Source organism: Cololabis saira, chromosome 7, assembly GCF_033807715.1.
Source record: "Cololabis saira isolate AMF1-May2022 chromosome 7, fColSai1.1, whole genome shotgun sequence".
NCBI lineage: Eukaryota > Metazoa > Chordata > Actinopteri > Beloniformes > Belonidae > Cololabis > Cololabis saira.
Window position 1 is genome coordinate 39,108,208 of NC_084593.1, and position 12,955 is coordinate 39,121,162.

General features: G+C 40.2%; 1 protein-coding gene across 9 annotated transcripts in view; it reads right to left on the bottom strand.

The window, feature by feature from the left end:
• The window catches only part of zgc:66433 (uncharacterized protein LOC321250 homolog), a 59,136-nt gene that overhangs the window by 19,293 nt on the left and 26,888 nt on the right, over positions 1-12,955 (bottom strand). For 7 of the 9 annotated variants that reach the window (XM_061725885.1, XM_061725884.1, XM_061725881.1 and 4 more), the window contains exons 2-4: positions 7,713-7,792; positions 2,665-2,839; positions 1,227-1,353 (exon numbers count right to left, since the gene is read on the bottom strand). In XM_061725885.1, the coding sequence (XP_061581869.1) occupies positions 1,227-1,353; positions 2,665-2,839; positions 7,713-7,792 (382 nt within the window). The remainder of the gene's footprint in view (positions 1-1,226; positions 1,354-2,664; positions 2,840-7,712; positions 7,793-12,955) is intronic. The other 2 variants (XM_061725878.1, XM_061725882.1) reach the window with 1 other exon arrangement.

Below are 12,955 nucleotides of genomic sequence, written 5' to 3' on the forward strand. Positions count from 1 at the left end.
TATCCTATCTCAAAAAATTTGAATATTCTGGGAATCTTAATCTTAAACTGTAAGCCATAATCAGCAATATTAAAATAATAAAAGGCTTGCAATATTTCAGTTAATTTGTAATGAATCCAGAATGTATGACACTTTTGTTTTTTTAAATTGCATTACAGAAAATAAAGAACTTTATCACAATATTCTAATTTTCTGAGTATGTGTTAATTGGGACACAAAGTAACATCAGCCTTTCTCCTTCTCTTTTTTCTCCCCTTTCTACATTGCCTGTGTTATTCTTCGTACAAAAAGTCTTTTCTATTTAAAAAGCCTTCATCAGCAGATTCCTTGAATGAACGGGGCGGAGAACAGAGAACTTAAACATGGCTAAGCAAGCGCTAAACGTTTCTGAACAAGAACGGCAAATCTTTTAAGGTTGATGTAATAACCTTTATGACAGCTGACTGAAGCATCTATGCAAAACCGTGTAGAGTGAGCACGTACGCGTGTTGCTCTGCGCTTCCTCCTTGTTTAGCACCTTATATTACATTGATCTTTGCATAATGCGTTTATATTTGGCTCTGGGGTGGCCTCATTCTGCCCTGTTTAGAGGAAGAATGAAGCTCAGGGAAATCTCCACTAGATCATGCAAATAAATGTACCTGCAGCTTTTATCTCCTGCCATGTCCATGCTGTTTTCCTCGACAACAGTTTTGCATTTGACTCGATTGAATCATAACCTGCAAATAGGCCCAACTAAAATACTTCTGCATTGTTATCTACAGGGGAGTCTCTCGTTTGAGCAAATCCCCTGAAGAAGTTGTTTCATTTCCACTCCCTGGTGGCTCAGTGGATGATGATTCCTTATCTGTCTGCTTTCCTTTCCTCATCCAGTCCTTCAACTTTGCTTGGAGCAGCTTTACGTTTTTCACACAAAGCTACCTGTTGGACCGTTCTTTAATTTTCTACATCCCTCTGAATCTACTGTAGTTCTGAGTAAACATACAACCTTATTTAACCCTGGTATGCTCAGTCTTGCGGTTTAATCTCATTGGCTAAATATAAAAACAAGCAGCCGGTGTCATTATGTCTCATTACATGACATTCATGACTCCTGGCAACATAACATTATTACAAACATCATCACGCCACGCGCATTAGTGCGGCGTCACTTAGCATTCCTTCCACTCTCCTCGCCCGCTGCAGGTCAGATGTCAGAGGTCAGCGCGTCTTGTGTGAGTTTTTACCTGCAGCGACTTCACTTTCCCGCTGATGCTATCCTGAGACGCCCCGAGAGCCTCGTTGGCCTCTGACGAGTCGGACACAAACACAGAGTCGTGTGACAAGGCCTTGCCGCCCAGGCTGACCTTTGACCTTTGAGAAGACAGGAAGATGAAGAAGTAAACACACCGCAAGAAGAATGTTTCACAGATTTTAAAAGAAAACAAACACAAACGGCTGGTGAGATGGTTAAAAAGGAGAATCATAAAACATTCCTAACTATTTATTCACAGTTTGAGAATGTTTGTCGGTTATTCTAATGTCGACGCTTTTCTGTCACATTCCCTGATTCCTGGATGATGACCACAGTGACGTTTAACAAGATATATCCTGTGGCACAGGCAGAGAGCAGATAGGCAGGAAGTGGCACGGCCCAGGGAAACAAAGAAATCCAGGACTTGTCGTCAGGAAGACACGCTTCACCACGGCTCGCAAAAACAGGAAGCACGCAGCCTTCGCCGAGGCCAGTCCAGCAGGACGGAGGGCAGATGTTCAAACACGGTCTTCCTTTGGCAGGGCAGGCAAAGGCAGTGGGGCAGCATTCAGCTGTAGCTTTTAACTCGTCTCTGCTATTAAAAAGACATTTAAAAACCCTGGAGGATGTGAGACAAGAGGTGTATCCGCAGTGACGTGGCAGTAACCTGCCTTAATGCTTGGTTAGGAGTAGGGCTGGGCGATACATCGAGATTTTAATATATATCGATATATTTATATAATATATATATATTTATAATATATTATATTTTTATATTATATTTTTATAACGCGATATGGTACGAGACAATATCGTTTATATCGATATAGCTTTTTTTTTATGATTTTGATATAGCTTATTTTGTGACCAATTGACTTGAATGTTTTATTTGAGATTTGCACAAATGTTTTGTTATTTGCACAACTGTCAACCTCAGTGGAAAAGTCTGCCTGTTACTGTCTACATTGTATTAATTGCACAGTGTTTTTTAATTTAATTGTTATGCAGGAAAGGGATATTGGTTTTATTTTATTCAAGAAGCATTTTTATTCTATATATGCAGGCATTTTATTTTTATTTCATTTGTTTTATACATTTTGATATTGTGCAGACCTCTGTTAATAAATGAACCTGTGTGACATTTGGCACGAGGCTTTGTATTAAAACTGACTGTTTTTTTAAGGGTTTGCCTCAGAAAAAAATGAAGCTAACAGAGATGCTATGCTATAATGCTTTGGGGGAAACCCCAATTATGGCACAGAAAAAATATCGATATATATATCGAGTATCGCCATTTAGCTAGAAAATATCGAGATATGACTTTTGGTCCATATCGCCCAGCCCTAGTTTGGAGTGATGATTTCTTCATCAAACTGCGGTGAAATTAACTTACAGTACGTGTATGTTAGGAGTCACAGCCATCGTCTTACCCAGATCCCTTTTCCCTCTCGGATCGAGTGAGCGCGTTGTTGTCCGACGTTTTGCTGACATTGTCGCTGGATTGGCTGGCCTTGAGGCCGGCGTCTGCTCCCGCAGTCGACGGCTCCTTTCTCTTTTTCCGCGTGAAGAACTTCTTAAACGTCTGGAACTTGGATTTCTTCTTTCCTATGAAGACAGAGAACAAAAATGAATCCTCACATCCAAACTGCCAGGGCGCCACGGTGGCATAAGGAGGTATTAATTAAGTATTAGGCATTAATGAGGCAGCATGTTTACACGCTGGCCTAATGTGAACTCTAAGGAGCAATTAGGACCTGACTGGCTGTAAAGGGGGCAGGTAGAGGCCCAGGAGAAACCACACACACACTTGTGGTTGTAAACCATCCCCCGCACGGCCATTAGCACCAGAGTGGAAAAACTCAACAGCTCTTTTATGACTCCTTAAACAGCTACAAACGGCTTCAACTGCCTTTAGTCCCCGAAGCACTCAATGAGATCTTAAAGGGCCCTGTGGCCCTAACTCGGCCCCCCTTGGCCTTACGACAGGGCTGCAGCCCGACGTCCATCTGCTTCACGGTTCTGTCCAGTTATGCTCAGTATGAAGGATAGAGGAGGTCTTTTCCTTTGGCTGCAGGATTACGGCGCAGATTTGCTAACAATTGCAACCCTTGTTTTGGTTTTAAAAAGTCTATTTATCGCCTCGGCAAAGCCCCAAGTTAGTGTCTGAAAGATGTGGACGTGATTGTTTTTGCACCTGGTCCAGTTTCGTGTGCATTCGCTGGAGAATCCTTCCAGGCTGGAAGATTTGGGGAGTTTTTGCAGGAATCATGCTGATTTACTGAGCTTCGCGTGGGTTTTCCACAACTACACCCAAGACAATTTCACAACAGTTCTTAATCCATGTATCCTTTTTAAAAAGAAAGCATGGTTTGGAGACCAGGTGGGTAACCGAGTCCCTGTGAGATCTTCAAGTGTGTGACCCCCGTTGCCCCTCAGTCACATCTTCCAGACAGTGAGTTGCATTCAGCAGCTCAGAAATATGCCAGCGCCGAGCCGTGTGGGGTGAAAGCGGCCTTTGGAGCCATGTTGGCCGAGCGCCCACCTCTAGGTTGACTCATCACAACACTAAACTGTGTTCATTTATACACAGTTTGTCTAACTGTGGACTGATGGACACCCAGGCACTTTGGAAGGAGGGGGGTAATGTGAGATGTCAGTATCTTGCCCAAGGACACGACAGCACGTGGTGAAATGAGACATCAACCCACCGCCCGACGGGTTGGAGCGTTACCTGCTCTGCACGCTGAGCCGTGAAAGCCACCTGATCTAAATCCAAGTGTAAGTATTGTGTTTACAAGGAGCTGAGAGGCGGCTGTAAAAGGCTAGGAGAACTGGAACGGTCCGAGGTGTTCGGTGCTGAATAATCACAAAAAGCTCCATCTCCCCAGTCCCTTGTTAAGCCCACAATTACTGATGTTTAAAGGGGTTTGGAGTCCTGCGTTAAACTACATGCTGTGGAGAGACTGAGAGCAATGCTCAACTGGTGTTTAGCAGCTGTCCATCATCTCGAGAGCATATGCAGCATCGCCAGAAATGAGAGGAATATCGTGAACACACATCTGGATGATGCATAACACACATCAGCCTCCAACCAAATCATGAGTGGATGAGCTGCATTATGGGCAGAGGTGTCAAGTAACGAAGTACAAATACTTAGTTACCTTACTTAAGTAGAAATTTTGGTTATCTATACTTCACTGGAGTAATTATTTTTCAGACGACTTTTTACTTTTACTCCTTACATTTTCACGCAATTATCTGTACCTTTTACTCGTTACATTTTAAAAACAGCCTCATTACTCCATTTCATTTCGGCCTTTAAAAAAAAAACTATCCAGTTAAATTGCTCCATCCGGATAGAGTGAATTTGGTTGTGGTTGTTTCAGATGTTCTTGTCCAGTTTTGTTCTTACATCCGTTCCCTCAGATTCCTGCAACTAAACTTGGATGTACATTCCAATAAAGGTTAGGATAAATGATAACATGCCTCTGAAGTTTGACTTTTTGCACCATTACAATACTTATAGGCAACTAGTCATCATATCTCCTGCTCTCTGAAACACATGTTAATGCTCAATAGTACACATATATGGATCTTTAATATATTTGCATTATACTAAGATGCATTCATTTTCAATGGCTTTTGTCCTTAATGGCTTTTTTCCCCCTTACATTACTTTTACTTTTACACTTTAAGTAGTTTTGAAACCAGTACTTTTATACTTTTACTTGAGTAAAAAACTTAAGTTGATACTTCAACTTCTACAGGAGTATTTTTAAACTCTAGTATCTGTACTTTTACCTGAGTAATGAATGTGAATACTTTTGACACCTCTGATTATGGGTAATGTAGGATCCATGTTTACATGGTGAGGAAGAGCGAGTCCGACTGAAGAAAAAAGGATGACATCTCTAGTTCTGCTCTTTTAGAGATTATGAACAACAACAAACATTTTATTAAAAAGGACCTCATTCAGGATCAACATCTCCTCATCATTAAAGAATGAGCAAAGCTTTGATGGAAGATAAAGTCTGGCATTTCCGCTGATGGATACGCGACACCGGGAGGCAGGCAGACAGATACGCAGCCCGGATAAAGGAAAAGCTGCGACAGAACAAACATCTCGTCAAAAATGAACATTTTGGAGCAGACTGTAAAAAAGTGAGTCGTTTTTCTTTTCTTGATACGAGCTGCTTCCTTTTCGTTCCGTCTCGCTGAGGGGAAACCGGGAGCTTTCCCTTTTTACAAACAGTTTCTGTAAACAGAGATCGGACACAAATCTTTGACACCGCAAAGTGAAGTGCATTTTTTCCTTGAAGAGCTCCCAACACGTCTTCCAGTGAAGCTTCAGAAGCGTCTCTGCGTGACCATGATGAACTATCGGGGGAAGCAACACCCTACCGTACAATTTACGGTGCTATTCAAGGCACAATGCACTATTAAACTAAAGGTCTGCCCTCAGCCATCCAGTGGAAGGTCACTGTGGCTCTATCGTTAAGATATAATTATTTCCCAATATACTCTACATTTTCAGAATAGCAGCAAAAGGGATTTCAATGCAGTCTAAGGTCAGGATGAGGAAGATCTGATATCAGCAGACTCTGAGAAAATAGTGACCTTAGACAAGGAAACTGTACTTTGGACAGGAAATGGAGTGCAGGCCGTGTTAGCCTGGTTTAACTGGTGTTGCTTGCAGTGATGGTGGATGTGACGGCAGCAGAGAGCCACACTTGTGACCCTATTGGCCCAACGGGCTGACGACCTCTTAAACAGGAGAAGTGTGTGACTGCGTTTACATGCAGTCAATAACCCTTTTCTAACTGGAATATTAGCAATAACCCGGTTGCGCAAAGCCATGTAAACACCAATAACCCCTTTGAATAACTCGAATTTGCTCATATTCCTGTTTTTAAAAACCCCAATATGAGCCCTGGGTTACTCCTTTTCTAACCTGAATATTGGGTCATGTAAACGCCAAACGGGATTTCCCGATCAAACGGAACATGAATTTGTTTTCTGCGCATGTTCTTTTTGCAAGGAATCTTGGTCTTTTGAGTCCAGGAAGTTCTTATAAACACAGGGAAACGCAAGACCAGGAGGAGACTAATCACTTCATAAATGTAATGAAGGATATGAACATTTTGTCATTTGTAGACGGTAGAAAGTACCGCGATAGAGAGATTTACAAGAAGGTGAGAGAAAAGTTGCGCGAGGCAGGATTTGTACAAATGCCAGAGCAGATCAAGCACCGCTGGAAGACGCTGAAAAAGGAGAACTACAGGGACAAGAAACAAAACGGTACCAGCGGGTCCGATTATCCACCGTGCTGCTGTTATTGTTGTTGTTTTGGATTTGGATACAGGAAGAAGAAGTGGAGATGACGGTAATTGCGTCATCACGTTCTCCGTGCGTCGCTGGTTTGATCCAGATATCCCAAATGATTAATTACCATGTATACGGGGATAACCCTGTTTGCTCACGCATGGAAACGGAATATTCCGAATGTTTCAGTAACCGGAATATTGACCTTAACCCCAATTTTGACTGTATGTTTTAGATTATGGTGACATACTGTACAGGTATGCCTCGGCTACAACGCTAAAGCCCCTTGATTCTGTCTATCACTCTGCACTTAGGTTTATTACTGGTGACCCATATAATACTCATCATTGCATCCTGTACAGTAAGGTTGGATGGTCCTCCCTTTCTGAGAGGTGAGATTTTCACTTCTATTTATTTATCTATAAGGCTATTATTGGCTTGCTGCCGCCTTATGTTTCCTCCCTCCTTGCTTGGCCTGCTAGTTCACACCACACTCGATCCACTGACTAACTTACACTACAAGTCCCCAGAGTCTATACTAAGCTTGGTAGATCTTCTGCTTTTAGCTTTTCTGCACCATCCACCTGGAACTCATTACAAAGCACTCTAAAAATCAATTCACTAGTATCCTTTGGTCAATTTAAATCCCTGATCTTAAATCTTTTAAGCACTGTTTGTATCTGTTTTAATTGATTTTATTGTTACATTATTTATTAATTGTAACTTCATATTTGTTTAATTGACTGCTCTTTTGTTGTTGTTTTTGTTTTATTGTTTTTTACTTTTGTATTTGCTTGACGTCATTGTAAATGAGGGCTCGCCCTCAATGATTTTCAAGTTTAAATAAAGATATATATATGTAAACATAGTCTGTGAGGCTCCTTATCTGAATTTGTCTTATGTGAAATTTTAAATCCTGTTCATTCCTATAGTCCAGATTCAGTCAATCAACTATTACATTGAGGTGGATGAGTCCGACGTGTAGTCTGAGAAAAGGTGCCATCACCACTGGATCCTTAAAAGCTGAGTGGGTCAATGCTTGATTCAAAAATGCCAAATAAAAGAGAAAAACATCAATCTGTGTGAAGGAAGCCTATGTGCATGTGGGAGTCAGCTTACAAAAGGACATCAGGGTAGTATTTGATTAGATTTGTACCTGAGCAGTCTTCCTGGACGTCGGCAGGCTCCTGATTGATTGAATCTGCAGGTCCTGATGCCATGGCAGCGCCGTCACTGCTGAGAGAGACACAGACACGCATCATGAGCATTACTCAGTCTAATGGCTCAATACGCTCCTCGCGACTCACAGATCAAGTTACGCCTGGATACTCAGATTCAGAGTTAATGTTTTCTTTATTGAAATGAGATTCAATTAAAAAAAAAACAAATCCAACCTCTGAGATCCATTTGTAGTGGAGGACGGCATTGTTTGACCAACATAATCTTGTAAAACAAACAAAGATGACATCAGGGCCATTTCTGTCATAGACATGTTTTCATCTTTATTTGCTTATGCTCATTCAGCTCGGGTTACAGCCACGGATTACAATGAGTTGTACATGGAGAAGTTGTAAGACAAACTACAGATGCTATGGTATGGATGAATATCATCCACACCCAATAAAATAACTTCAAATGCAGCTCATTCAGCTCCTGAATACCTTAATGATGTTCTACTTAATGTCTAAAAGGTGAATATGTGTACTGTTCAAGAACACTGAAATACACTTCAGTGTGCTACTTTTAGAATTCCTGTGAAATACATATATATTTATTACTGTAAAGGGTTAAAAAACGTAAAAGTTCACACTTCACAATGCCAATATAACTGTTAACTTCTTCCTCAGCAGAGTTATCTCAGGCCTCCAGTATTTCCAGTGTTCTGCATTTCAATGCAAAAAATATTAATATTTAAAAAACAGCAGACACCCAGCAGACACCAACACAAACTCAGACTCAAGTCACACTTTAAAAAGGTGTGTTTTCCTTGTTATTGCTCCCTCTGTGCAGGATAAATGCTGACTGCTGTGGATCAATAATGTATGTAACAGTAGGCTCATGTATGAGTCACTATCGGGTCTCTTTTGTGTTTTAAACTTCTAACTGGGGGTGAAGTGGGAAGTAAAATCATCTTTTACCTTAAAAAAAAATGTATTCTTATAATTCTTATAATTCCCATGATCCTCTGATCTCTTTGAAGTTAAAGCTTGCACCCCAGTCAAGTCAGTTTTCCCCGGGCCTGCAGCAATATTGTTGATTTGCTCCAAATGCTTCAAAATTAAGATTTTGGGGGAAACAAAACAAACAAACACACACAAAAACAGCAAATACCTTTGTGTTTTACTTCCAAAGAAGTCTTCAGATAAATCCCTTAGTCTTACGGTTGGTGATGCTCTAATTATTATTATTTTTTTTTGTGTTTACTATTTTTTTCTTGTACATTGCTCACTTTTCTACATTTTATATTGCTCTTTTTCTTAATTATTTAGCTATTTATTGGTTATTTCTATTTTAATTTTTTGTATAAACCGTTGAGCGTGTGTGTTTGGCTGCTGCACGATTTAATTTCTCCTCTGGGAGATCAATAAAGTCTTCTATTCTATTGTTATCATTGTCAGTTTCTGATGTACAAGATTCATTTATTTATTTAGTAGGCGTGTCTTGCTGATACTGATGTTGGCTGATTTTAAACTGCAGACGTTTAATCAGAAATGAAGACATCAGACATCCCTTAGTCAACTTTATAACACTGTGCATGTTTAGCAGGACGCTGCTGCTTTAAGCATCAGATTAAGTTTGTTCTCCCAAACATTTTAGCTCTCTTCCACGAGTTATTTTTGCTTTACAGGTTGTTTTCTTTAGTTTCCATTCTCAGCCCTCGAAGCATGTAAGCTGGTGCACTAACTGCTAACCAAGTTAACCAGAACCAGAGAGGCTATTTTACTAGTAGGAATACAGTCACGGTCAATGTGCACTGTTATCCACCCTCCTATCGCCATGGCGACACACCAAACCGTCTGCTTATACTTAGGGCATTGTGATTGATAGCACCAGGAAAACGTCCCAACTCTGCCCTGCATGAGCGGCTGGTTCTGTAACGCCGGCCGTCCGTGTGAACGAGGGAAGAGGCTGCAGAGCCTCCGCTGGAGTGTGTTTACACCGAGTCGTGCGTAATAAAAACAGTTGGAACATTCCAGAGAGTTTGCTAACATGCCAGGACTGTGCCGTCAGGATGAGCAGGACACGGTCGGATCAGCGCCGATATCTTAACCCTCAATAAAGTCATCAGAACATCCCAGCCAGCGTGTTCCGGGTCACTTCAGACAGGAACAACAGAACCGGCTGATATGAGAGCGATGGCTCTTACTGTCAGACCCACAGATGTATAAGACGAGATGAAATGGTCATAAACTGACAAATGCTGCACTTGGTTGATCATTTCCTGTCTGACACAATACAGCCAAAGGTCCATCCCTCTCTCTCTCTGTTTCTCAGACGTACACACCTCCAGAGCCATAATAACATTCCCAGGAAACAGAAACAGACATTTGTATAACATCTTGTATGTGTTATGAGACAAGGACGAGCCACGGAGAGAGAGAGAGAAAGAGAGAGAGGGAGAAACCACAGCAAAGAGTTCCCCTACAGCACGACATTAAAGTCTTGATTTAAAGTTTTACTGAGAACATCTGCCATCACATTTACTTTAGGTCCAAACATACAAGTACGTTTTACTAAACCCAAATGTGCTTTTTTATGCCAGCTATTTACAGCCCGGCTCTTTAAGCAGCTACAGTTCTTTGCTTAGATCAAGTTTCGGTGAGATTATGTTGTCGAGCATTGATTTCTTACATGAGATTAACGTTGTTTTGAAGTATAACTAAGAGGTTTGTGGGGCAGATTCTCCACACGGTCCACTGCGCCCCAGTAACTGGGACCGAACTAGACGGGGCCAAGCACACGTTTCACTACATTGCTATTTATGGGACAAAAATATCACTGCTGGTGGAGCCGGCTGACTTCAACCAGGTGATGGATGAGGGATTTTAGTTTTTGGAGCATGACTGAAACCATGTTTAAGGAACTCATAGCTCATAATAATAATAACAACAATAATGACGCTGATAGTAAATCGAAAAAATGCTAAGCTTCATGTTATCGCTACATTTCACTGAATGTACAAACTGATTCAACATCATTAAAGTCTCATTTCAGGGATAACATATCTAAACATTTAAGAGAAATAGTTCAATTAGCAATAGGGCTGTTCGATTTTGCCCAAAAATAAAATCTCGATTTTTTTCTCTCAAAATCCGATTTTCGATTACGATTACTTTGTGAATTGACAAAAGGCAAAGAAATGATTTCAAATATGCTGTTTTTTTATTGAACATTTGCTCCATTGGGCTTTAAGTGCAAACTTTGCTCTTATTAAACCAAAAATGAATGAATAAAGTGCAAAACTCTGTAAAATAAGTTGAAAAAAAGTTTGAAAAAATATAATAAAATATAAAGTTTTATCTCTGAAAAAAAAAAAATCAGCAAATCAGCACTTGCAAACGTACAGTAAGTTAGTTAGTAGATAGTAACTAAACTAACTAACTAACTAACTAACTAAAGTAAGTTAAATTTCCAATTAAATAAAACAAGACATTTTCTAATTAAACTAAACTGGGTCTTTGCATGCTAAATAATTATGCAACCCATGAAGGAGGTAGAGGTGTGTAATGTCAGTCATTACATTTGCTATTCATATTTGCAAGTTTTTTGCTGGAACACGAGCCGGTCTACGGCATCTGGCTTGAGGGATGCCCGGTGGCATGTTAGTATATCACCATGGTTACAACGCCCCCTCCTACACTAAAGAGCCTCTCCGATGGGGCACTTGTCGCAGGTATTGAGAGGTATTTCCATCAATCATTAATATGTGTGCAGAAAAGGTAAAAAAAAAATAAATAAAGTGAAAAATCGATTTTACGAGTTTCACGTTTTAACATCGTTCTAATTACATAATCGCGATTACGATTTAAAATCGATTAATCGAACAGCCCTAATTAGCAATAATTAGATGAAAAGATAAATACTTTGCACTGTTTTCACTAAAGACACACATGTGTGTTCATATTTATGTTTTCTAAAAGTTATGGTCACATGATTATAAGCCTAATTCACCAGTCAGTGAGAAATACTTCTGCTGAGCTACTTTTGACAGCTGAAGGACATATTTTAAATATCTTGAGCAGTCAGCTGAAGCCAGTGACGGAGCAGAAATGAAATGAGACAACGACGACAAAAGGAAAGCCATGAAGGGAAGGAAGGGACACTAAGGGAGGCGAAGAGAGCCCATCACACAATATTACATGTCATCTCTGGTGTCAGTTCTTGTGTGTATTATACTGACAAAACGTGGTTTAGACCCCCGCTGGGCGGCCAAGTGGCTGCAGAGTTCACGTTGTGTGCGCCAATCAGTCACATAGTGTGAAAACAAAGATTTTAAGGCTCCCAACTGAACCTGGGTCAGCCCTGTTAGTGTCTCCCACCCTGAACCCCAGGGGGGACCATGCATTTGCAAAGACACAAGCGTTATAGTGAGCGGGGAAGCTTGAATAAAGAGCAAGTGAGAGAAAAGAGGAGTGAGGCCAACACAAGACAGAGGGAGGGAAGGGATCAGCAAGACGGGTTGTGGGAAAGTGCAGCATGAAAGCAAAGAAGAGTCTGTTAAATAAACAGAAGAATATTGGGACCGAGGGGGACAGAAGGGAAAACAGACGTACAGTAAACACAGAGGCCACCAGAGCGCGGGGGGTTAAAGGAAGACCAGAGCAGAGTTGCATCTTGTGTTTCAGCATGAAACAAAACCAGTATGTTTGCATCATAGCAACATAGCACACTCCGGTCCGTCAATTAAACATTTTTAGACACATTTTGTTCTTTTTTTTATTAATTAAAACTAATATTTTATAAAATGGAAACTCATCTGCGACCTGACTCACTTTCGAGACCATCTTCTTAAGCATTATCAAATATTGGACTTGATTGTATTTATAATAAGACTGCAACTGCACACTATTCCGTTATTAGTATAACACTATTTATTAAATTGTACTTACTATGTTTATAGTACATTTATTCAGTTTCAGTTTCTTTTTTACTGTATTTTTTTTATTTTTCATACTTATAATTTATCTTTATCGTTTATTTAGTCTGGGTTCATGTTTTGAGCTGTTGTAGAACCAATATATTATATAATATATCAATATATATATGCAATATAGTCCAATAAAGGACTATCTTATCACATATAGTAGTGTGTGTGTATATATATATCTATATATATATATATATATATATATATATATATATATATATAGTAGTATAGTAGTTGATGAGGCTGAGGTC